Raw genomic sequence first — 27,238 nt, 5'->3', positions numbered from 1 at the left:
TATTTTCTAGCATTTTTTGGACTAGTTATGCTATTGAGGCAAAAAGTCATAAAAAAACATGGATTTGGTCCCAAAGGGTAAAATTGGCAAGAGATGAACAAAAATTACCAACTTACCCAGGAAAGTGGATGTTGCAAAAAAACATGGGAAAGTAAAGAATCTCATTTACCTCAGTAAATTAAACAGAAAAAGAACATGGGTAAATGCACTTATCCAGGTAAGTATTCCTTGGGTAAGTGCATTTACCCAGGTAAATGTGTTTCCAAAATAAGAACAGAGCCTAATTGATGTTGGAAGAGCTCATGACTGAGTCTTCATTAAATCAGTGGGATTTCAATCCAATCCCACTAATTGGTGTCCTTTCCATTCTGTACTTGTTTATCCTTATAATCGCCCTCTTCATGGGAAAAGTGGGATTTCAATCCAATCCAGCATTGGTAATATTCACGATCAATGTGGGGAGACTCAAGAGCCCATGGACAGACTCGAGGGATCAGACACGATTCAAACATGAAAGCCATGGTATTAGCTATTCTGAATGGCCCTGCATCATTTCCACGGGCCACTGTTGCCTGTCATCGTACAGATAAATTTGTCATTCAAAGCAGAGAGCAAGTTATCCTATAAACAATTCATTCTGATTGAAAACAAGTATCTACCTCAAATGTCTTGGTATCAGGACCATGGGGGGTCATGCAGCAATGAAGACTTGCACCTCCAGGGAGAAACCCATCAGCTTTTGCCTTGTAATTATGTCAACAAGTATCTTGGTGAAATGTACCAAACAAACAAAGAAAAGATAACTTTGATCCCATTTTGAGCATGAACAAGCAATAGCATCTAATCAAAATTGAGAATTCATGCACGTTTTGAGCATAAACATGAAATTGCATGTCTAGATGTTGAAGATCTTATCATATATGAGAATACATGTACTGGGAAAGCAGGTAGCAAAGACAGAGCTCTATGCCTTCCAAACTGCCCATGTCTATACTCTTTTTTAACTTACAGAAAGAGAGTAAAAAAAAAATCATGCCATGGTAAATAATTACCTCATATCCACCATAAATTAGGCCCATAAATTCACTCATACAATTTCGATGATAATATGGAGGTCGAAAAGTGTGCTCAGCAACTAACCATCGAGGAGGAAAGATGACAAAGTCAAGCAATGCAACACCAGGCTTATCAGAGGGCACTGTTAATACTGCAATATAATTGTATAAAAAAAGGAAAATTTAGACACAATGTTTATGAACAATTAGATTCTTTCCTACCCTCTATAGGAAAACAGAATAGGAAAAGATATTGCAGAATTCACACACCTGTATTTATTGATGGATCACCATGATCAATTAAAACAGTATTGAATGGGCAAAACTTACTTAGATCATACTGCAAGTAAATGATATTTTTCATAAATTAGGTATGAGATATGCATTTACAACATTCATTCCAAGTGCTTCACAATTTGATGCCAAAGGGAATAACCGATGTTACAAGAAACTCATCCTTTTATCTCTATTGGCACATACCTTATATGGTACATAATTACCATGCCAGGCAACCACATTGAATGGAGAAAAATCTTGTATGGCAGTGAACAGTTCACCACCAAACTTTTGTACAATGGTATACCCTGGACAGAATTTTTGTTCAAACCAAGCTGTAGGGGCAAGAAAGTCCCGTGGAGCAGCAAGGCCATTAGCACCTATACAATATCCAAAGATAGTTTGATCAGGATAGCATTTTACAAGCCCAGTAAATTGTATTGCATACAAAACTAGATTAGACAATGTTTAATGGAATTTTCATTCAAAACTGAATAACAGAATACAATACCTATAGGCCCAAGATCAGGAAGCTGGAAATGTGCACCAAAAACCTCAGCAACATATCCACGAGATGGACCATCTGGCAGGTTGACAGCAAAACGAAACCCTTGAGGTATAACAATTATTTCACCAGGAGATATTTGCAACCTTCCACATTCAGTTGCAATCCACAGCCCTGTAGAATGGAGAAAGCATTTAAGAGAGAAATAATCTAGAGCAAACCAGAAAAGTAGATAGTTCCAAAGAATCTGCCAAGGAAAAAAGTGCATAGAGACAAATATGTTTTTTTAAAGAATATCTGAAGAGCTTTATTAAATGATTATGAAAAAGGACTGGGGGGCATGTAACCTGACCCTCAAAGCTATACAAGGAGCAAAACTCTCTAATTTCTGGCTTATAACCAGGAACAAAGATTCTTAAGAAGAATAATATGGGTGAAAACCCTTGTTTTCTCTTGACGATCCCTGGACTACTTCTAATTGATTACTGGGTGCCATTTCCCAGTCCTCCTTAGACTTACGGTTCTTCTTCTTCTTTTTTTTTTTTTATTTCTCAACCATCATCCATTCTTGATTTGGGAAATCATTTTTCTTGGATGTAACATCCTTGGTAGGTCTCTCAGCAATATGATTTTCCTTGCAGAAGTGGCTACACATTTAGAATTCGTTGTTTATTTCACCTTAGTCGCATACTGTATTTCTTGATTTGGTTACCACACTTTGTTGATACCTCTTGCATTCCTGTTCCTTGATTCCTAATCGTAGGGGTGAATTCGAGCCGAATATCTAATTATTTGAGCTTGACTTGCAAAATATTCATGAGGCTCAAGCTCAAGCTCAAGTTCAAGCCCAATTCGAGCTAGAGATTTGAGCTTGAATTTGGCTTGGCTCAAAAGCTCGTATGCTCAAGCTTGGCTTGACTTGAGCTCGAATGTGAGCCAAATTTCCTATAAACAATAAAAATTATACATATAAAAAATTATTTTTTTAATTATACATACAAATATTTAAGAATTACGAAAATAATTTATTATCATACTTATAAAAAATCAGGAATGCCTTGATTCCCAACTAGCATGATAGATGATTCCCAACTCAGTTCAAAATCAGGAACCCACTTCATCAAGTGAAACAAGAATGCCTTGATTCTAAAAGCCTCCTCTAACCATATCTTCAAATAGTCGTTTTCATTCGAGAACCAGATTAGGATGTGCTTTGAATCTATAGAAGTAACCCAAATTCTCAAGCCGTCACTAAAGAGTAGGGTTTCTCATCCTTTCTTTAGCTTATGCTCATGATGATCCAGAATGGATTATTAACTATGTCCAAACTCATATTACTAACAACCCCCATAGAGACAGATGTGCACTAGAAAGATAACATCAGAATATTGCACAAATACAATTAAATCCCTAGGACATTCCAGCTAAATAATATGCTACTTGATATCATAGATCACTCAGAAGCTATTCTTGAAAAGATCCAGAAAATTGAGTAGCAGTACTTAGTAAGGAGAAGAATTTGAAAGAAGTGGCCAGGAGCATGAATATGATTATGATTGTAGTGCAGCACAATGGTAGAAGGTCCTTGTTCTGGAGTTTACCATAAGGCATCTTTTATGCATTATGCTCCTGAAAATCAATGGCCACCCTTACCATTTCCATCCAGTATGGGAATATCATCGTACATCTAAATATTGTCAAAATGAGCAAAGGTTCAAGTCAAATGCATTTGCAGAAGAGGACTCAGAGGAATGCTAGTAAACAATGCATTGTGCAACTTAATGAATTATTTGCTCCACAGACATGGTGGGACACACGAAAAGACAAATTGTGGTACAAATTTGGACATGTTTTTGTGGGTCCCACCTCGTCTGCAGGGCAAATAATTCAGCACATGGCACCCTGTTCTTGGCATTAGCTTTGGCCTTTGAGAACCAAGGAAAATTGATAGTATGCAACTTGAGTAACAAAAAAGAGACAGGAGAGAGATCTCAGGGTTAGGCTAATAGCATTATATGCTTCCAACCTAGTATTCTATATCAACACTTTTATTGGCATGTACACCTGCCTCAAAAGTTCAGAAACCATCAGCTTTTGATGGACATGCTCTTGCAACAAGTATCATGTTTGGAGGATATTTGCAACACAGATCCTATACCTATTATTATGTTTTATGAAATTTAATGACTATAAACAGCAAAGCCTAAATATGTTAAAGAGATTCAGAACATCAGCAGACGAAAGCCCATTCTCCAAACCAGAGAAGATAATGTGGAGGTTGAAACAAACCACTGAGGAATCGAGTACAAAAGGATACATGACAGCCACTTACTTCCTTTCTGAGGCACTATCAACAAGTCACCATCAGCATTGCAAAGAGCACAATTATCCATTGATTTGTTGGCAGTGTACCTAAATGCAAACAAAATTCTTCTGCTATTCAAAATGCATAATTATGATTTACAGTTTGAACTCAATGATGATTGCAAATATCAAATTAGCATTTCTATTTCTAATCCAGCATCTAATGCTTTAAAGCATCTTCAGTCCCACTAGCAAAAGTTTTCTACATATATAACAAAGGAAATTAAAAGATTGCCAAATTACAATCACTTGTAGTTATAATTATTCATCTTTATGAGAAAATTGAAGTCTAGCTTGAAAACAGAGACCTTGTGAAGTTATTCTTCTCAAGCATGGATAGAAGAACATATGTCTTCCTGTACATTACTCTTCTCAATTCTCTTGGAATTATTTTTGCTTTTCTGCCTGCCAAATCCAATCCTACAATTCCATTTCCACCATGATCCAAAAGCAGTCCAATGGATATATCTCTTTGCTTCTAGGCCTTGTAAAAGAACTATTAGTCTTCCCCACTGTTTATAAGAGTATTAGCTTAGCCTAAAGTTCTTTCCTAATTCATAAGGAAATCACAAAATCAAAGAAACACTTAAAACATTAGATGAGAATTCACTACTTATTCTATCTCAATAGGGCTGCAAGTGGATTTGATATTGATTGGATCCATTTAATCTGAACCTGTGTACCTGATCTCAATTGGATCTGTTGGATCTGATTAGATTCAAGTGTGTGTATATATATATATATGTTTTTTTTAGTAAGTGTGTGTATTTGTATATATAGACGTATCCAATATATACTTATATGGAAGGTTCATAATATCGATACACATGATACCAAAAAATTTTGTTAGCCTGATTGGTGAAATACAGGCTACTGAGGATGTCTTCTACAATCTGAAACATCCAAAACCTGCACACTCCTATTATTTCATGTCTTGGTGATCTTCAAAACTTACGGGGGTGTTCTTCAATGTGAATTGTTTCTTGTTGCGAGTTCCAAAAACAAATCAAAACCAACTGGTTTGAAAACAAATTGGTCCTTGCAAACAAAAACACAGAAAACATGTCCTTGGTTATATATCAAAACGTATTGAAAGTGAATATCCTGATGTTTAATGGAATCAAATTCGGAGATACCCACTGTGTTATGGGCCCGGGAATAGGATCTCGTCACGGGTCGTTCCACGGGGAAAACCTCCTGTTTTCCCTTGTTCCTCCCTGCTCTTGATGAACCTATCTTGGCGCCTTAATGGTGATTTGTCCAAGAGATCACCTAACTCTCCTTGCTCTCTTTCTTGACTGAAATTTTCAATGCCTTTATTGAATAAAATCAGCTCCTTAAATAGGAGATTACAAGAGATAAGAGTCCTACTTTTAGGACGACTCCTTGCTAATTAGGAAGACTCTCTACTAATCTATCCTACTGAACTGATAAGATAAGATAAGACTGAACTGATAAGATAAGATAAGACTCCCTTAATCTATCCTATTGAACTGATAAGATAAGATAAGACTCCCTACTAATAATCCATACTACTGAACTGATAAGATAAGAACACTGAATAGATAAGACTCCTACTAATCCTTACTACTGAAAGCAGATAAGGCAAGAATACTGAATAGATAAGATAGGATGAGAACACTAAATTGCTGTTGCTGAGAACACTAAATTACTGCTGCTGCTGCCGGCGTCCACATCACACTGTCCAAAGTTGGTTTGATCTATTTTGCAGCCCTACATCTCAAGACAAGTATAATACAATCCAGAAATACAGGCCAAAGACCTATTGTTGCCATCTAGAATAAATGGTTTTGCATTTAGATCTAGATCTAGAGAAGAGGCTCATACTTTTTCTTTTTCGTGTTGGGGTGGGGGGGGGGGGGGGGTGAGACTGTCAGAAATCTGACCTTAAATGAATAGAAAAGGTAAAAGGTGTACAACTTGAAGCTACAATATAACATATGGCATGCTCATTTACGTGTGCACACACACACCTGTAAGCACGTTGTGATGGTACCAAAACATACAGGGCATATAGAATCCATAAAATCAGCTGCAGAAATAGTTTCTATCCATTTCTTGAATATTTCAAATCCAATGAAGCTTGCAAGGGTGCAAATAAATCTGAAGATATCCTCTTACCTTTATGTTTTTCCTCTTTTTTCTTCACTTTTGTTTTTGAGAAGGTAATCAGATGATGCATGATGCAAAGGCACTGATATTCAAAGTTCATTTATGAGAATTCTAGAGAGAAGAGTCTCAAGTCCATCACTCGATTTGCAGCCTAAATTTGAGGAGTCAAAACCTGCAACTTTGGCTTGATTTGGTGTATGTTATTTGCTTACCTATCAACAAGACCTAAAGAAGGCAATTCAGACCTGAACTGAGAGTGAGTTGTTGTTTTAAGAACACCCAAGAAGTCCATGACATGATTCTCTATTTTTAGGTTATTTACGTTTTTAATTAGAATTTATACCTTTTAGGATTTACTTGGGCAAATATTTGTTTTACAAGTTTCTTTTTTCAAATTTCATGTCAAACTTGTAATGAATATAAGTTGAAGAGTTTTAAGAAAACTGTCTACATAAAATCCACAATATTCTTGTAGAAGAGAATGACAAATATTGAGAACAAAACTTTGCCTTTCTGATATTTTTTTTTGGATTTTGAGAGAGATGTTCAAACACTTTCCTTTCATGAAACTCAATTGAGGACCTTGTATTGAGTTTAGTATGAGTTATGACAGACTCCACACTTCTTCCATAAAGGAAGCTGTGGCACCTCTATCTATGTATCTTTCTTCAATATACCCAACTTCTCTTCTTTATTTACCATTATTCTATTTATAAGAGATCCAATCAACCCCAAGGCTGTTTTACATCTCCAGAGACTCTCTCTCACTCTCCATGGAAATTTATCTTTTCTCCTTAAAAAGGTGAATCAGCATGAAGTCAATGTTGAAGGGATTGAAAGGAACTGCCTAGATAAGCCCAATCTCCAAAGCTGTTAACTATGCCAGGTAAATAGGGCCTATAAGAACTTTCCCTCCATAACCAGTGTAGGAAACTGTGGACCCCACATTAGTGTACTCGTGTGGCAGCCTGAGTTGTACTTAGATTTAATTAAGTAATTGATTAGGATCAGCTTTCCTAGTAGGATTAGTTTTAATCTTATTCTATCTTATCTAGGATTAGTTTTTAAGTATCTTATCTTGCCATGTAAGCATTAAGTTCTTTTACAATTAGGAAACTATGTATATAAATTCAAAGGGTGGGGTGGCTGTTTTATTACACCAACCACTCTCTTCTCTCAAAAGTCCTTCCACGAGTTCTCCCTCTCTATCTCTCTTCTTCTCTTCTCCTCTTCTCTTCCTTTCTTTTATTTTCTGTTCAAAATCTAAAGAATATCTGTAGTCTTGTACAACTACTTGGTATTGGAGCCAAGATTAGGGCTTCTCATGTGAGTTTGATCCAGCCGACCACATGAGAATTGCCTAGGGCTGGAAGAATAGAGAAAAAGCTCTCTTTGGCTGATTCTTGGAGGTTATCTACAGCAGCAGTCCAAAGATTGGATCGAATCTTTGATAACCAGGAAGAATCAGAGGAAGAGAAAAGGATCAAGATCAGTCCTTGATTAGTACTAGAGGTGGCGATCAGAATTTCAAAGGATTTCTGTTCAAGATCAGTTTTTTCTTTCAAAGACTAGAGGATCAAGATCAGTCCTTGATCAAGACAAGAGGCGGCAATCAAAATTTCCGAAGATTTCTGGTTCAAGATCAGTTTTTCTCTTCAAGACTGAAGTTGATTATCAAGATCAGAGTTTCTCAGAATTTTCTGGTAAGTTTTCAAGCTTTTCTTGAAATCGGCAGCAAGGATACCTTGATATAAGAGGTATGGTTAAGAAAAAATCCCTCTCTTTTGTATTCCTTTTAGGGTTTAAGAGAAAACCCTCAAGTTTCAGGGCTGGTATTGCTTCAGGGAGGTAATCAGATTTGTCTTCCTCGATTTCTTTGCTCTTTGGAAGATACAGTAGAGCTAGGACTGTTACAGTTGTTTACTGCTATCAGTCTCAATAGGCCGACTAGGGTTTCTGAATTAGAACCCTCCATCTAGACCCACTATTACCTGTTACAGACCTAGTAGGCCGATTGGTACAGCATTAGGAAGTATTTTGATTAATAATGGAGTTTAAAAGTCAAGGGGATGGTGTTTTTGGGGCTGGTTCAGGTAGCATGGCTGAAAACACCTTCCAGATTACAACCGTAAAGTTTGATGGTTCAAACTACTTAGAGTGGGCCCAATCAGCCATGATGGTGTTAGATAGTTTTGTATGCCCTTAGCTTCAATCATTTTGATGTACTTTTGTTATTTAGTGGAAATAAATAAAGTGCATGTTTGATTCATGTTGTTTGGTTTAATTCTGTGTAAAACCCTAAAACTGGACATTTGTAGAGACTCATGTTAGTTTTAAATGTTCACAGCCGTTGGATAAGTCTGGGGAGATTTATCCTGCCAAGGCTGATACTGGTGTGCCACCAAGTGTTGGGATGGCCTGTCTCAGCCATCAGGGTAAGACCCGAGGCACATACAGCATGGGATTACTTGAATCCTTGAACCGGACCAGATTTCCAGTCTTGCCCTGGACCTTGGAGATAGATGGGCAAAACTGGAAAGTTACACCTGACCCCTAGACTCGATTATGACACTTCACTAGGTGCTGGATCAGGCTGCCTTTGATATGCCAATCAGTGAGATCCTTAGTGGGGATCAAAACCTGGGTATGTTGGGGCAGTTTGAGAATTCATCTGAGTGGGTGGTCATAGTGACAGAATCAGCCACTTTGTCGGACAAAGGGTAATGATCGGGAATGCACTCTCTCTGATGGAAACCAAACTGCCGGCAGTTGATTTCAATCGTTGGAATTTTGTTTTTGCAAAATTAATATATTTACATATATATGTACGGTTTCAAAATGTTTGCAAATGGTTTTAATTCCCGGGATCCATGTGAGAGGAGAGTGCGGCACTGTTCCTTGCAGCCGAGGGAGAGGTCCTTTCTTGTCGGGCAGTGCTTGATCATTAGGGGCTGAGAGGTTAAGTGTAAGACCATTTAGGATAATACCTGATGGGCTAATCTTGCACCTGCCCACAGTCCCTGGGTTTTTATAAGATGGCTTGGCCCAGGGACCACTTAATGTAAGTGTTGGGCCCATAGGGTTCATACGATGGACTCAAGGGGTTCATTGAGATTTTCAGTGAATTCGGCTGGGCCTTGTATTAAAGGCTGGGCCGAACCCATGTGGCTGGTGTGTAGATCAATGCTTGGGTCCCACGCCATACAAAGAAGCCCAACTGGGCAGCAGATTGGAAACTAATTAAACACTGAATACTTAATGGGCCAAAAGCCCATTTCGAGGTGGGCTGATATGATCACCCATCAATGGGGCGAATTTGAGATTGAAGTTAGCAAAAAGGATTGGGCTCTTAGCCTTATCCACTCTTAGAGACCAAATTCAAATCAGATTTGAATCTGGTAACCTCCTGATAAGATCAGGAGTAAGCTAACTCTATCTGGGAAAGGGATTAAGATTATCCCCTATCCAAATACTGATTTGGATTGGGATAACTCCTAATTAGGAGATTTCTTAATCAAGAAGAAAGGGAGGAGATTTTCGAATGAACCAAGAGAGGGAAATCAGATTTCGATCCAAGAGGTTCTGGTAAGCAAGAAGGGTTCCTGCGAATTGAGATTAGATCTCATTCTCTCCAGAAAAGAAAACAGTTCAGTTTTTTCGTTTCTAGAAATCTCCTCCTGCCGCCGCCATCTGCAATATTGCAAGATTTGATCCTTGCAGAAAAGAAAGTCAAGAAACCAGTTCTTGACATCAGTCTTGCAAGAAAGACTGAAAGAATTCAGTGTTTAGTACATCCAGGGGATTCTTGTGAAGGATCCAGTGTGTAGGACGCACCCTGCTGGTTCTGTTCCATCCACAGCTGTGTCATCTTCAGCAGGGACAGATCTTGGAGCATTCTTTGGGCGTGAACACCAACTTTGGGAGATACTGCTTCTCCGGATCAGGTACAATCCTCCCATTTATCTTTTGGTACAGATCTGGTTTGATTAGGGTTCAAGTAGATCCTTGAATATTGTATTCTAAATTCAGGGAATATGATTCCCAGTTGGGAGAAGGTAGGAAATTTTTGAAATTCGCCCCACCCATTCCGCAACCTTTATGGTGTCCATTAGATGGATCCTACCATTCTTTCAGATGGCCATTGGGGGAAGAGGAAAGCTGAACTATTTGTTGGGAGATGTGAAGGAACCAACCAAGGAGGATCCCACTTATGCTAAGTGGATTCGGGAAAATTATTTGGTGATGACATGGCTGTGCAACTCTATGCAGCCACACATCAGCCGAAATTATTTATGGGCAAAAATAGCTAAAGAAATATGGGAAATTGTGAAAGAAACCTACTCTCAGCCCCTTAATGTTGCTAGGGCTTATGAGCTGAAATGTGAGGCTAAAAATCTCAGACAAGAAGAGAAACAAGTCTCTGTTTATTTTTCAACCCTAAAATCTCTGTGGCATGAGATTGACCACCTTGAGACAATTGAATGGGAGAGTCAAAAAGATGCACAGACTTACAGAAGGCAAGTTGAAACTAACAGAGTATTTGAGTTCCTGGCTGGTCTAAATTCTGAGTATGATATTGTAAGACAGCAGCTATTGACAAGATAAAGTGTGACTCTGTTTCAAGCATATTCCTTAGTGCATAGTGAAGAGACTAGGAGAAAGGTTATGTTACAGCAGCAACCTTTCGAATATGCTCTGGCAGCAGTTAAACCCAAGTCTGGTGATAAGGAAAGGGATATGAAGAAAGAGGCTAAAAAGGACCTAGTTTGTGAACATTGCAAGAAACCTAAACACACTAAAGACACTTGTTAGAAGTTGCATCCACATCTAATTCTAGCAAAACTCAGAAACAAAAAGGGGAATGCCAATATGGCTGTCAACACTAATAGTGCAGCCTCAATGGCCTCAAGAGGCACTCCTCTAGACACCCTAGCTGCTGTCTGAGCTGCTCTGACACAATTGGAAAGTGAAGTTAGTAACTCAGTCTTATCTCCTCAGCCACCATCAGCTCCTTCAACCTCATCCTTTGCTCAATCAGGTAATCGGGCCTCAGCTTATCATGCTTCAGTTCCAGGTAATACAAAACATTATTGGATAATAGATTCAGGAGCATCTGACCATATGACTGGTTTGCCATCACTTTTCTCTACCTATCATTTATCTTCTGGTAAAGACAAAGTGTCCATTGCTGATGGGATCCCTTGTTCCTATTTTTGGCAAAGGAGACATCAAGTTGTCTGATGCCATTTCCCTATCCTCCGTCCTGCATGTTCCTAAGCTTAATACTAACTTGCTCTCAGTTAGTAGCATTACAAAAAAACAGAATTGTTCAGTAACATTTTTTTCGGATCGATATGTTTTTCAGGATCTGGATACAAGGAAGGTGATTGGGACTGGCCGTGAGACAAATGGAATCTACCTACTTGGAGGAAGTGCTCATCAGGAAGATAGTGAAACTAAGAAATCCTTTGTTTCTTAGTCTGTTGACCAAGTGATGTTTTGGCATAATAGGATGGGTCATTTATCCTTTCAGGCTTTGAAGAGTTTGTTTCCTAGTTTATTTGAATCTGGTCAGATGTCTAGTTTGAAGTGTGAAAGTTGTGAGCTTGCAAAACATTGCAGAACAACCTATTCATTAAGTAATAACAGAAGCAATATTCCTTTTGAAATTGTGCATACTGATGTTTGGGGACCCTATCATACCACAACTATGGGGGGGTACAGATATTTCTTGTTATTTGTTGATGATTATACTCGATTTCTTGGGTTTACCTTATGCATTCTTGAGATGAGGTTCCTGCTTTAACTCGGATCTTTGGTTAAAATTAAAATTTTTAGATCCGATAATGCAAAAGAATATTTTGCAAACCCATTAGCCTCCTACATGTTTGATCATGGGATTATCCATCAGATTACCTACCCACATACACCACAGCAGAATGGGGTTGCTGAAAGAAAGAATAGACACATATTGGAGGTAGCCAGAGGCATTATGTTTACCTCAAATGTGCCTATACGTTTCTGGGGGGATGCTGTTTTTACAACAGTTTATCTCATCAATCGGATTCCCTCATGGGTTCTTGACATGAAACCTCCATTTACCCTTTTATTCCCTAATAAAGAATTGTTTACCATTCCACTCAAAACCTTTGGGTGCACTTGCTTCGTTCAAATCCTTGGCCCTCATCGTTCCAAATTTGATCATAATCCCTCTAAATGTATTTTCCTTGGTTATGCCCAAACTCAAAAGGGATATTGTTATTATGAACCCACTTCTGGAAAAAGATTTGTCTCAATGGATGTCACATTCTTTGAGGATAAACCCTATTATCCAAGGGTTTCTCCTCAAGGGGAGAATAGTGAGGCTGTGAGCAACTCATCAGAAGTTCCTTTACCAATCCCATTAAGTGAAGAAGGGTGTAATGGGGAAGGTTGTCAAAGGTGCAGGGATGTGAGAGTTTATAACAAACGATAGAGACAGGTTGATTTCGGACATCAGTGAAAGCTAAATTACTGTAGCCGAAGTAGCAGAAAAGAGAAGAAGAAGAAGAAGAGATGCAGGAATGTCGAACTTTCTACTCAGTCGACAGTACTATTATTTATATTATGGTGTAGTACAATGATACAGGAAGTTACTAGAATGCCCCTGATTAGTGATGGGACACCCAGACAACTTAAAACATTAAACAGGATTAGGCCCATTAACAAAGGCCCAGTACAGGACAACTTAAACTTAAGTATAGGCTAATAAGAACTCTTATCATCCGAATACTCATACATACAAAGACTTCAATCCAACACTCCCCCTCAAGCTAAGCATGGATATCAATCATGTTTAGCTTGCCAAGCATGTCCCTAAACTTTGCTGCTGCCAGCCCTTTAGTCAGTACATCCGCAATTTGCATCTCAGATGGAGTATAAGGCACACAGAGTTCACCCGAGACAATTCTTTCTCTAACAAAGTGCCGATCAATCTCAATATGTTTTGTCCTGTCATGCTGCACGGGATTGTTGGCAATGTTGATGGCAGCTTTATTGTCACAATACAGCCTGAGAGGACCTTCAGCCTTAATGCCAAGTTCATTAAGAAGAGTTCTGAGCCATAAGAGTTCAGCAACCCCGTGGGCCATAGCTCGATACTCTGCTTCTGCACTTGATCTAGCCACTACATTCCGCTTCTTACTGCGCCATGTGACCAGGTTTCCTCCCACAAATGTACAGTAACCCGAGGTTGACTTCCTGTCTCCAACAGACCCAGCCCAATCTGCATCAGTGTAGGCTTCAATTTCAATTCTATTGTTTTTCCTGAAGAGAATTCCCTTCCCTGGGCAAGTCTTCAAGTACCTGAGAATCCTTTCAACTGCTTTCATATGAGGAATCTTTGGAGAGTGCATAAATTGACTGACAACATGCACAGCATAAGCAATATCTGGCCGAGTGAGGGATAAGTATATCAGCTTCCCTACCAATTTTTGGTATCTCTCTTTATCATAGTAGTCCTCCCCTACTGATTCCTGCAGGCCATGGTTCTGTTCCATTGGAGTATCTGCTGGCCTACACCCCATCATGCCTGTTTCCTCTAGGAGGTCAAGAACATACTTCCGCTGACATATGTAGATTCCCTCTCTTGACCTGGCAACTTCAATCCCAAGAAAATATCTCAAATGACCCAAGTCTTTGATCTCAAATTCAGAAGCTAGAAACTCCTTCAGTCTTTTTATCTCTTCCAAGTCATTCCCGGTAATTACCATATCATCCACATAAACAATGAGTGCAGTAAGTTTGCTATCCTGTCTCCTTATGAACAAGGTATGGTTTGCACCACTCTAAGTGTACCCCACTTTCTTCATGGCCCCACAGAGCCTCTCAAACCATGCACGGGGAGATTGCTTCAACCCATATAATGCTTTCCTCAATTTGCACACCTTTCTACTAAAGTCATAGCCTGGTGGAGGTTCCATAAATACCTCTTCATGAAGGTCGCCATTTAAGAAGGCATTCTTCACATCCAGCTGATGAAGTTCCCATGAAAAATTTGCTGCTAGTGACAATAGAACCCGAATTGTGTTGAGCTTTGCTACCGGGGCAAAGGTTTCTTTGTAGTCAATCCCTTCTTTCTGAGTAAACCCCTTTGCCACAAGTCTGGCCTTGTACCTTTCAATGGACCCGTCCTCCCTGTGCTTTACAGTAAATACCCACTTGCACTCAACAGTGGTCTTCCCCTCTGGCAGATCCACTAATTCCCAAGTTCTTGCTTTCATTAGGGCTTTCATCTCTTCATTCATAGCTTCTTTCCACCTTGGATCAGACACAGCCTCTGAGTACCTAGAAGGAACACGCACAGAGGAAAGAGCAGACACAAAGGAGTGATAGGCAGGAGATAAATGTGAGTAAGAAACAAAATCAGCAATGGGGTGCCGGGTGGTGCAAGAGCGGATAGGCTTACGGAGAGCAATAGGAAGATCCAAATCAGAAGTATGAGAGTTGAAATTACCTTGGATTGTAGAGACAGATTGATCCGAGTCCAACTGATTGCTGTCATGAGGTTGAGGACCCCTTTTCCTTCTGTTGTATGTAAGTATCTCTTTTTGTTGCCTACTGGAGCCTTCAAGAACATCTGCAGCATCAGGAGAGGTAACCGGCACAGTGGGAGCTTCACTGGGTTGACCCGGAATGTCACAACAAGGAGTAGGAGGAGAGGATGGAAGACCCGAGGTAGATAGGGGAACAAAAAAGGAGGGAGAATGAGAATCCTCTTCCATCCCACTAGTCTCCCCCTGAAGAGGATTCTGAGAAGACTAAAAATAAGGTTGAGACTCAAAGAACACCACATCTCTGGTGACATACTTTCTCTTGGAGACAGGGTCATAACACTTGTAACCCTTTTGTGTAGGAGAGTACCCCAAGAATATTCCCTTTGTAGCCTTAGGATCTAGCTTAGTCTTCTTTGGATCCTTCACGTGTATGAAACATATACAGCCAAAGACCCGAGGAGGAAGGGGAAAGTCTGGAAGAGTGGGGCACAAAACAGAGAAAGGGGTTTTCATACCCAACACCTTAGATGGCATCCGGTTTATCAGATATGATGCAGAAAGTACAACTTGAGACCAGTATTGCTTGGGGACTTTGTGTTGGAATAGTAAGGCTCGAGCTGTCTCCAATAGATGTCTATTCTTGCGCTCAGCAACTCCATTCTGCTGAGGAGTATAAGCACAGGATGACTGATGTAGTATGCCAGCATCTTCCAGGAATAAGTTCAAGGATTTTTCAAAGTATTCAGCAGCATTGTCTGACCTGAATTGCTTAATCTTCTTATTAAACTGTGTTTCAATCATCTTGCAAAATGCCATGGTTATCCGTGGTACTTCATCCCGTCCTTTTAACAGGTAGATCCATGTACAACGAGAGTAGTGGTCAATAAAACTGATAAAGTACCGGAAGCCATCAAAGGAAACAATGGGTGAAGGGCCCCAGACATCAAAATGAACCAAATCAAAAGGAGCACAAATTTCATTGCTGGAAATTGGATACACAGTTCTACATTGTTTTGACATTTGACATACTTCACAGGTTAGACTCTGACTTGGAATGCTCTTAAACAATTCGGGAAACAACATTTCTAATGAGGAGAAAGACACATGACCTAGCCTAGCATGCCAAAGATGCAGCTTAGCTATTGACTCCACACTTTCCGGATTACTAGCCGCAGATGCTTGTAAGGCTGAGCCGATGTCTGCATCAAGGTAGTAGAGGCCTCCATACTCATGACCGCACCCAATCGTTCTCCTTGTCAATCTGTCCTGGAAGACACAATGAGTAGGAAAAAAGGTTATACTACAGTTCAAATTTTTGGTTAGTTTTGAAACAGACAAGAGATTTGAGGTAAGACTGGGAACATGTAAAACTGATTTAAGAGAGAGGTCCTTGCTTAGGTCAACCATTCCCTTTCCAGAGATAGTGGAGAAAGACCCGTCAGCAACTCTCATCTTATCCTGACCAGACAACAAATGATATGAAGAGAATAGGGAAGACATATGTGTCATATGGTCAGTAGCACCGGAATCAATAACCCAAGAAGTAGAGTCAATAGAGCCAGTGGCACTGAAGGTAGAGGCTGTACCTGATCTAGCAAGAGATGTAGAAGCAAAAGAATTATTTCTTAGACGGGCTAATGCCCTACTAAGGATCTCAACCTCACTAGCAGAGAAGCCCAATGTACCAGTTCCAGAGGAATCAACAACCTGTCCCATAGGAGAAGAAGACACTGTTGGTGTATTTTGTGAGTTGTCATCATTGTTGCTGGTGACAAAATTCCCACTTGCCGCAGGCCTGTTATCTCTAGAAGAAACATCTCTGGGTATTGAAGACATCTTGACTGCAGCCACTGTGTAGGTGACACTGATTGAGACTAGCCGAAGCAGTTCTGAAGGTTCTGAACCAGTTCTGGAGCAGATCTGATTAGCTGAAATGACCACAGCAGGTTCTGACAGCACTCGACACAGTTTCAGACTTGCCGAGACTGTCACAGTTCTGAAACAGTTCCGTTACAACAGCAAGCAAGGAGTTCTGGGCTGGTAACCGACCTGAAGCTAAGGGTTCTCAACTATTGTGCTATGCAGACTCCACTTGAACTTTGAGTACTGCAACTGTAAAGAGAGTGCCCTTCCTTGCGGCCAATACTAGGACTGCTGACATCAGTCCTCAACTAGGGTTCACAGTGCTGAACAATCTGGAGCTGGCAGCTCCCTAGGTAATCTCACAGCAGTGGTGAGGGGTTTCGGACTGATAACCACCCTGAACTTGGAGCTGTTTGCCACATTGCTATGATGGTAGAAGTGTTCACAGTGCTGGTAGAACACTAGATAGACTTCACTTGGGCTGAACCAAAAACTGCAACAGTTCGGGTACAGTAGTGAGTGAACAGTTCGAGGCCGCAACAGTAGCAAGTGAACAGTGGCTCTGTAGAAGAAGCTAAGTCTGTGCGAGTCTTGCTGGAGCACCGAAGCTGTAACTGTAGAAGTAGCTAAGCCCCTTTCGGCTAGTGCTAGGACTGCTGAAATCAGTCCTCAACTAAGTCTGTCCTACACAGACCTCTCTTAGTAGCCAAATAGTTACTATTTGCTGGAAATAACCTAGTAGGACATCTACTTCTGGGTCTTACTTCCCTTGAGTCCCACAACCAAGAGAAACCCTAGGTTCGAACTTGCTTTACTCTTACACCCCTAGGTCTTCTCTACAGCAACCCAGAAAAGGGAGAGAGAAGATGAAAAGACAACAAGAGAAGAGAGGGTGTGCCGGCTGAAACCAGGAAGAAGCTAATGCTCTGATACCATGAAAGCTAAATTACTGTAGCCGAAGTAGCAGAAAAGAGAAGAAGAAGAAGAAGAGATGCAGGAATGTCGAACTTTCTACTCAGTCGACAGTACTATTATTTATATTATGGTGTAGTACAATGATACAGGAAGTTACTAGAATGCCCCTGATTAGTGATGGGACACCCAGACAACTTAAAACATTAAACAGGATTAGGCCCATTAACAAAGGCCCAGTACAGGACAACTTAAACTTAAGTATAGGCTAATAAGAACTCTTATCATCCGAATACTCATACATACAAAGACTTCAATCCAACAATCAGCAGTGCAGGCCAGTCTCAGTCCCCTCTGCAAATCTAGATCCCGGTACCACAGATACTACAGATGAGAGACATCCCACCATGGAGCCTTCACCTTCATTAGATGATCTTGACCTTCCCATAACAGTTCGTAATGGCAAGCGCCATTGCACCACATCCACAGCTCACAACATTTCTCAGTTCTTGTCCTATGATCATTTGTCTCCCTCCTATAAGTCTTTTCTCGCATCCATTGATGATATTCCCATTCCTAGAACAATACAGGAAGCATTGGAAGCACCAGAATGGAAAGATGCAATAAAAGTAGAAATGGATGCCCTCATCAGAAATAATACCTAGGAGATAGTTGATCAGCCTAATGGAAAGAAACAGGTTGGATGTAGATGGGTATTCACTGTGAAACATAATGTTGATGGTTCTGTTGAAAGGTATAAGGTCCGGTTAGTTGCAAAAGGATTTACTCAGACATATGGTATTAACTACTTAGAAACTTTTGCACCAGTAGCAAAGATGACCACTATCAGAGTCCTATTATCTCTTGCAGCTAGTTACTCTTGGCCGTTGTATAAGATGGATGTTAAAAATGCCTTTCTCAATGGAGACTTACAGGAAGAAGTTTACATGCAGCTGCCTCCTGAATTTTATGGTATGGAGACAGGAAAAAAGGTTTGCCGGTTGAACAAAGTTTTATATGGACTTAAACAGTCCCCTAGAACTTGGTTTGACAGATTCAGACGAGCCCTTGATAGGTTCGGATATGTGCAGGCCCATTCAGACCACACCTTGTTTATTAAGTGTGGAGATTCTATAACTTGATGTACCTTATTGGTATAGTCCCTGTTGTATATTACTTTTACATCTTATTCTTCTTTTCTCTTTCAGCCCTGTATGGGCATTCTTGTAATTGTACACATCTTTTAATATATAAGAGACTCTTTGAGGTGGGGCTCATTCATTTTGGACACCTCTAAGATTATTCTTGTTCTTTTCTCTATTCGGCCAAGAGTGTTGACATGTTATCAGAGCAGGTTGCTCTCTAATCTATTTTCTCGCTCTCTTGAACCTTACTAGAAGCAGTAAACCTGTCGTATTAGGGCTTTCTTGATCAACCCTTTTCTACTCTTTCTTCTTTGCGCAACCAGCATGAGAGATTTCTTTAGATCTCTCTTGGGAGACATTGGTTTGAGGCCAAACTTCAGATCTGGTGTCGCCTAGACCTGATCTATTCTCCCTACAAACAACATCTGATTTGGTGAAGTTTTCGAAGGATTTCTGATCTTCTTCTTGGGGCAGCAACACTGTACAGTTTCCTTTTTTGGACTGCAACAGCTTTGGACTTCAAATCTGGTGTCGCCTAGACCTGATCCATTCCACCTACAAACAACATCTGATTTGGTGAAGTTTTCGAAGGAGTTCTGATCTTCTTCTTGGGGCGGCAGCACTTACAGTTTCCATTTTTGGACCGCAACCTTTTTTGGACTTCAAGCCTTCAACATCAGCTTGCGATTTAAGTTTTTCTCTCCAGATCGAAGGGTTCTCTCAAGCTCTCCTTAACCCTACACTCAGTTTCTGGTTTAGAGTTTTTAAGGACTGCCCCAATCAGCATAAGATACCTTCTTGTTCATGAAGAAGACGTCTGATGTGTTGGTAAATCACAAATTTCTATCAATCGGTTGACTCGATCAACCTATAACCCTAGATCTGGTGTTGTCCTAGGGTTTTCTTGCCTCCCACTTATTTGATTCAGACTTCAGATTCATATTTGAAAGGCCTTAGACTCGACAGTCTTAAAAACTTGCCTTTTTTGGACTGTCATCTTCGTGATTGCTGAATTTGGTTGTCTCTGATATCCTTGTGCCTGGACTGCTGTTTTCTCGCTGAAATGGCCTCCGATAGTGGCGATTCTTTTGTTAAAGGTGATTCTCTGGCATCTATGGTTGAGCAAAGCATTTGACAACTTGTAACATCTACTATTCCTTCTGATCTTTCTGTTATTGGCTTACCTGGTGAGTTTTCCAGTTATTGTGCTTCTCCTTCTCATATTTGGATCATTGACTTTGGAGCTACCAACCACATGACAGGAACCTACCCTAACCAACCAAGTAACCTTACTAAAACCCATCACAAACATATTGTTACTGCCAATGGTGAAAAGTTAAACATCATTGGTAGTAGTGATCTGTCTCTTAAGCTTTCATCCACTGCATCTTTCCCTCTTACCAAGACCCTTCTTGTTCCTAATCTCACTACAAACTTGATTTCTGTTGGCCAATTAATTGATGAAGGTAACATTCTTATTTTCTCTTAGGATGGATGTTTGATTCAGGACCAGAACATTGGGAAGGTGAAAGGGAGGGGGCGCAGGTTGGGCCGTCTATTTGCATTGGAGTTCGAGAATCCTCGAACAGCAGCATCATCAGTTTATTTCAGTTCCTCCACTTCTAGTTACTTTTTGAATCATAGAAATAATGTTTGGGACCTATGGCATAAACGTTTGGGTCATTTACATTCAGAAAATTTAAAATTTTTGTTTGATTCTGGATATATTAAGAATAAAGTTCCTTCCTTGCACACCTTTGATACATCTTGTGTTTCTTGTTGCTTAAGTAAGAGTCGTACCTTACCTTTTCCTCACACATCTGAGCATGCTACCTCTCCCTTCGAGCTTATACATAGTGATGTCTGGACTGCTTCTGTCTCTTCTCGGCTTGGATACAAATATTTTGTGTCGTTCATTGATGATTGTACCAGGTACACATGGATATACTTTCTTCACCACAAGTCTGAGGTGTTCCCAACATTTAAGTTGTTTCATGTTGTGGTGCAGGTTCGGTTTCAATCACAAGTGCATGTTCTCCGTTCAGATTCAGGAGGAGAATACACTGATGGAGATTTTTTATCCTATTTGAAGGATCATGGAATACAAGTGCAACAAAGTTGTCCAGATACTCCTCAACAAAATGGTGTGGTCGAGCGCAAGAATGGACATATCCTTAGTGTTGTGAGAATATTATTGCAGGAGTCCCATACTCCACCTTCCTTTTGGGTAGAGGCAGCCAGTACAACTGTGTTTTTGATCAACTACATTCCTTCCCCAGTTCTTGGTAATATGTCTCCCTTTCAGAAGTTATTTGGTCATTCTCCAAATTTATCTATGCTTCATGTCTTTGGATGTGTGTGCTTTGTTCATCTTCCCTCTCGTGAACGTTCTAAATTGTCTGCATAGTCTGTCATGTGTGCCTTTGTGGGTTACAGTCCTGACCACAAAGGATTTCTTTGTTATGATCCCTCTATTCGCCGCATTCGTATATCACGTAATGTTATTTTCCTTGAGCACATTTCATTTCGCCAAACTTTGATTCACAAGATGCTCCACCTCCTTCTGCTGAGAAGGACTTTCTCGTCTTCTCTCGTAAGCGGTTAGTGCTCCAGCCCCTGCGCCTGTGACTCTCCTTCCTCCTGGTTCAGATCATCATCCTATCACTGCTACTGTAAGTGATACCTCTACTTCAAACACTCTTCATACTTCTGTTCCTCTTCGTCGTTCTACTCGTATATCTAAACCTCCTGACCGCTATGATTTTCCTTCAAACCATAGCTCTTTTTCTGCTATCCTATCCTCCGCAGATGTTCCTCGCTCCTACCAGGAAGCTAATAGTAGCCCTCATTGGAAGGAAGCCATGGATGTAGAGATTCATGCTTTACATGAGAATGACACTTGGGATCTTGTGCCTGCTCCTCTAGATGCATCCATTGTTGGGAGTCGTTGGGTTTACAACATTAAGCTGAAGTCTGATGGATCTCTTGATCAATACAAGGCACGTTTAATTGCCCAAGGATATAGTCAGGAGTATGGTATTGACTATGAAGAAACCTTTGCTCTTGTTGCAAAGATTACCACAACCTGTGTTCTTTTCGCAGTGTCTGCTGTTCAGTCTTGGACCATATGCCAGCTTGATTGAAGAATGCCTTTCTTCATGGTCAGTTGAAGGAGACAGTCTACATGAAGCCTCCTCTTGGATACTGCAGTGATCCTTCTTTAGTATGTCGCCTTAAAAAATCTCTATATGGTCTAAAACAAGCTCCCCGGGCATGGTTTGAACGCTTTCGCGATGTTGTTGTTGCTGCTGGATATAGCCAGAGTTCTTCTGATCACTCTTTATTTATTAGGCGACGACCTCAGGGTATTACCATTCTCCTACTATATGTTGATGACATGTTGTTGACTGGGAATGATGCTGAAGGCATTCGTGAATTGAAACTATTACTTCATAATTCCTTTCACATGAAAGACTTGGGGCCTCTCACATATTTCCTGGGATTGGAAGTACATTGTAGTGATCGAGGGTGTTTTGTTTGTCAGCAGAAGTATGCCTCTGACCTTGTTAAACTTGCTAGTCTTAATGATGAAAAGCATGTTGATACACCTATGGAGCTAAATCTTAAGCTATCTAAATCTGAAGGTCCATTACTTCCTGATGCTGCCTTATACCGCTAGCTTGTGGGGTCCCTCATTTATCTCACTATGACTCGGCCTGATATTTCTCATGCTGTCCAGGTTGTTAGTCAATTTGTTTCTGCTCCTCGTTAACCTCATATGACTACTGTTTATCGCATCATTCGATATGTTAGAAGCACAACTTCCCAGGGACTGTTCTTCTCCTCCTCTCCTATTCAGTTGAGAGCATATGCTGATGCGGATTGGGCTGGTTGTCCAGACACTCGTAGGTCCACATCTGGGTGGTGTGTTTTTATGGGTGATTCACTCATCTCTTGGAAGTGTAAGAAACAACAAACAGTCTCCAAGTCTTCCACTGAAGCAGAGTATAGGGCCATGTCTTCGGTTTGCAGTGAGATTGTTTGGTTACAATCTCTCTTTATGGATATTGGCATTCAGGTTCCAACTCCTATTCCTCTCTATGCAGACAATACGAGTGCTATCAAGATTGCATCTAACCCTGCCTTCCATGAGAGGACCAAGCACATCGAGGTGGATTGCCACTTTATCTGAGATCTCTTCACTATTGGGTCTATATCGCTTCCTCATATAGCCTCGGACATGCAGATTGCTGATATCTTCACCAAAGCTATGACTAGAGTTCGACACCTCTTTCTTATAGACAAACTGATGCTTATGTCGAGGCATCAATTTGGGGGGGGGGTGTGGAGATTCTATAACTTGATGTATCTTATTAGTATAGTCCCTGTTGTATATTACTTTTACATCTTATTCTTCTTTTCTCTTTCAGCCCTGTATGGACATTCTTGTAATTGTACATATCTTTTAATATATAAGAGACTCTTTGAGGTGGGGGTCATTCATTCTGGACACCTCTAAGATTATTCTTGTTCTTTTCTCTATTCAGCCAAGAGTATTGACATTAAGAAAGTGGATTCTTCCGTAACTTTGCTTGTTGTGTATGTTGACGATATTGTAGTAACAGGGAGTGATACTAGTAAAATTAAGTCTCTTAAGCAACTTATTCATCAAGAGTTTGAGGTAAAAGATCTAGGGGAACTACGATACTTCTTGGGCATTGAGGTAGCTAGATCCAAGCATAGGATTTTTGTCTCTCAATGAAAGTATGTCCTTGATCTGCTAGAAGAAACAGGAAAATTGGGAGTTAAGCTTACGAACACACCTATTGAACAGAACCACAGGATTAGTGCAGAGGGTGGAGAGCCTCTTGAAGATAAAGCTATATTCCAACGGTTAGTTGGAAAACTTCTCTATCTTTGCCTCACACGACCCAACATCAGTTATGCAGTCAGTGTAGTAAGTCAGTATTTAAAGAGGTCCCTAGGCAGAGGCATTTTGTTCAAGAAAAATGACCACATGAAGATAGAAGTCTACACAAATGCTGATTGTGCTGGGTGGGTTCATGATCGAAGATCTACCTCTAGATATTGTGCCTTTGTAGGAGGTAATCTGGTCTCCTGGAAGAGTAAGAAACAAAGTGTTGTCTCTTGTTCCAGTGCTGAAGCTGAATATAGGTCCATGGCAAATGGTGTGGCTGAGATTCTATTGTTAAGACCATTACTTGAGGAATTGGGTATTATTTATGAGAAGCCCCTAATGTTGTACTGTGATAATCAGGCTGCCATTAATATAGCCCATAATCTAGTACAACATGACAGAACTAAGCATATTGAAGTGGACCGGCATTTTATTAGAGAAAGGGTTACATCTCAAGAAGTATGCCTCCCTTACATCACCTCCGACATGCAATTTGCAGACCTTCTTACCAAGGTTGTTTCAAGAAAGAAGTTAGAAGAAGACCTATGCAAGTTGGGAATGACAAACATCTACTCCCAACTTGAAGGGGAGTGTAGGAAACTGTGGACCCCACATTAGTGTACTCGTGTGACAACCTGAGTTGTACTTAGATTTAGTTAAGTCATTGATTAGGATCAGCTTTCCTAGTATGATTAGTTTTAATCTTATTCTATCTTATCTAGGATTAGTTTTTAATTATCTTATCTTGCCATGTAAGCATTAAGTTCTTTTACAATAAGGAAACTATGTATATAAATTCAAAGGGTGGGGTGGCTGTTTTATTACACCAACCACTCTCTTCTCTCAAAAGTCCTTCCACGAGTTCTTCCTCTCTATCTCTCTTCTACTCTTCTCCTCTTCTCTTCCTTTCTTTTATTTTCTGTTCAAAATCTAAAGAATATCTGTAGTCTTGTACGACTTCTATCAGAAACAGGAGCCCTTGAACCATATGAAAGATGCCTCATATAAAGCTAATTGCTCTACCACCCACTTGCATGTGCAACACTTGCAAAAGTTCTGTTGTGAGTGCATCAATTGACTCCAAAAGCTGCTACCAGATAACTGCTTCATGCTTATTGTTTCAGTATGTGTATGTCTTTAAGACTTCTTTTCATTTTATCTTTCAGAACAAACAAAATTGTAAGGCTTTGAATGCCAACAATATCATTGTGTTTGTTGTTGAACCACCCTTAAAATACTGTATCACCTAATCAATCTCTTGATTCCAGCCCTTAAAATTATTTGCTAGTGAAATCAATGAAGTAAATAGTCTTTTTAAAAACCTGATGAGGAGGCAATAGAATAAATCATTCATGGGAGGAACCTTAGATGCATCCTCAGTCAGAGTTCAGATTTCCTCCTCACATAATTGGCCCTCACAGAATTTACAGCCTCGCATCAGGGACATCTCCCGTACTTGTATGTTTTCATTCATGGGGAGATGTTCCGAATGCATTGCTGCAAGTTCTGTGAGGTGGATGTGAGGACCATTCTGGGAGGAGGAAATCCTGATTCAGTCAGTTAACCTCTAGATGACATATTCTGTTAAAACAACTAAACTACTAGAGAAACCACTCAAGCAATATAAGGATATGGGAGGGAGGAAAGAAAGGTTATTAACTGCTAATATTCCTAAAGGAATATGAAATTACCACTTGAGGCCCAATTTGAGGTGTATTAAGAGACGTGTGGTCTCATGACTTGAGCCTTGGCTTATGTCAATGGTGTTCTAGCACTAAGACTTTATCTTTTTCTCTCAGGCATTTCAATTTGTTTAAATTAATATTTCACTAACTACTTATAATTATAATTAAGGGGTTTTAAAACATATTATTGCTCCAGTTACACTATTGGTTTTTCCACTTTTTCTGCTAGAAGTTTATTGGTCTTGGAGCCACTAGTCTGAAATGTAGATTCCAACGGATGAATAACGATAGGTTATGCTTCAATATGTAAAGTAGATGTTAATATAGGCCTTCTTTCCATGTATATGTATTCACCCACAAAGCTATGTAACCATTACAATTTGAAATTTTCGTTCTGGGAAGCGGATTATCTCAAACAAGCTAAGAAGAACATAAATAGTTAGGAAAAAAATTGATCATCATGGAAGAAATTAGATAAATAATGGAGCAACCAAGAAATACCAATTACATGTGAATGGCATATCCATGGCGTAGGAAAGAGCTCCCGGCCCCACACACTGTGTACAGCCCATCAATAAAATCAATTGGTGAATCAGCAACCTCTGTAGGCTTCCACCGCAGTTGAGTTGGGTTAGCGGAACTGTTGGACTGGTTGAACTCGCTCACAAGTTTCTTGTGGCTAGGGATACGAGGTTTGAATGGTTCATGGGTAACTGATGGCTTGATACGATACAGCCAACTGCCAGCAAAATAGAAATAAATAAGCCACCATCATTTTTCCCCAAAAAAATACCAACACATATATCGTCTACAAAGTCAGCATCAACAACAGTAAAGCCATTAAAATAATGCCGGATAAAAAGCATAATTAATTATAGCTTCAGAAGATGTTAATCATAGAAAAAAGACCGTTCATCGAAGAAATCTTAAAATATCCAACTTAAATGAAAATTCAGACAAACCTAATTTAAAATTCCTATTTTTGCTGCGTATTCCGCCTTCTCCGGATAAATTTCTACTAACATATATCACCCCATCCAATGGTTCCTCATAAATAAATAAATTGAACAAAATCAATTGAAATTCGAAACATCTACCAAGGAAAATATGAGAAGGAAGAAACTGAAACAGACCTTCTCTGGTTAACCTTGCGAGGTGAAGTGAAAGAGGTGCCAGAGATCTGCTCGGCGTAGAGACCATACGGGCACATGAGTGGACTGTTCTGGCCCTGAGGCAGAGCTCCGGGAATCGCCTCGGACGAAAAATGGTTGCCGAAGCCTGATTGGTATTCCAGCTCCGCCGGGAAACCAGAATCGCCGAACTCGCTGCTTGGTTGCTTATTCTCCATCGTAAGAACAAACAAAACCAGACAGAAGAACGCTGAGCTTTTCCTTCTGCTCTTGAGTGTTTTAATTACAGATACAGACGAAAATCTATGAACTCGCAGTCTGCACTCTACAGTTGACGTCGTCACTGACTCCCGATTCCCGATTTATGATCACCGGTCAGTTCGTTAGTAAGAAAATGTGTACGGGACTATAATAAAAAAAAAGGTACGTCTTTATCGTGACCTGATTAACATGTTTCAAACCGTCGAGTAGTAAATTGATGATTAACAGATCATCCCAGCCGTCTAACCATAGACCAGTCTCAGGTCAAACGGCATTTCTGTCTAGTTAAAGCCGTTCTCCCTCTCCACCCGTGGCCGTGGATCTAGAAATCGATTTGAACACGTGTTAGCTTCGGACAAGTTCCCAACTGTCGTGAAGCATCTGGATCTCTCTGTCGGGATTCACGAGATGGCAGTGAGTTCCAATTCTCACCGATCGAATCTCGACACTTATTCGG

At 40.1% G+C, this 27,238-nt stretch overlaps 1 protein-coding gene across 2 annotated transcripts; it reads right to left on the bottom strand.

Annotated features, from left to right (window-relative positions):
* Positions 1-97: 97 nt before the first annotated feature.
* On the bottom strand, positions 98-27,238 carry HGO (homogentisate 1,2-dioxygenase). 2 transcript variants are annotated; one of them, XM_010280895.3, is made up of 9 exons: positions 26,524-27,238; positions 25,899-26,129; positions 4,169-4,248; positions 1,843-2,010; positions 1,536-1,711; positions 1,326-1,395; positions 1,053-1,207; positions 660-743; positions 98-572 (listed from the first exon to the last, which is right to left on the bottom strand). In XM_010280895.3, the coding sequence occupies exons 1-9, from the start codon at positions 26,736-26,738 to the stop codon at positions 348-350; spliced, it is 1,404 nt and encodes a 467-aa protein (XP_010279197.1). In that variant the 5' UTR covers positions 26,739-27,238; the 3' UTR covers positions 98-347. The 2 variants fall into 2 exon arrangements, with proteins under 2 accessions (XP_010279197.1, XP_088750341.1); XM_088894215.1 differs by having other exon boundaries at positions 660-766; positions 26,524-27,234.

The sequence above is a fragment of the Nelumbo nucifera genome, chromosome 1, assembly GCF_055504915.1.
Source record: "Nelumbo nucifera cultivar China Antique chromosome 1, China Antique-T2T, whole genome shotgun sequence".
Taxonomy (NCBI): domain Eukaryota; kingdom Viridiplantae; phylum Streptophyta; class Magnoliopsida; order Proteales; family Nelumbonaceae; genus Nelumbo; species Nelumbo nucifera.
The sequence above is the reverse complement of the archived record's forward strand: the minus strand, read 5'-3'. Positions and strand labels throughout refer to the sequence as shown.

Excerpts from the sequence above, each read along its gene's own strand:
- HGO (XM_010280895.3), bottom strand. The coding sequence starts at position 26,738 with ATGGAGAATAAGCAACCAAGCAGCGAGTTCGGCGATTCTGGTTTCCCG. Across the intron at positions 26,130-26,523 it reads CGCAAGGTTAACCAGAGAAG|TTGGCTGTATCGTATCAAGC; the intron begins GTCTGTTTCAGT and ends TTTTGCTGGCAG. Across the intron at positions 1,396-1,535 it reads GTAATTATGTACCATATAAG|TATGATCTAAGTAAGTTTTG; the intron begins GTATGTGCCAAT and ends ATTTACTTGCAG.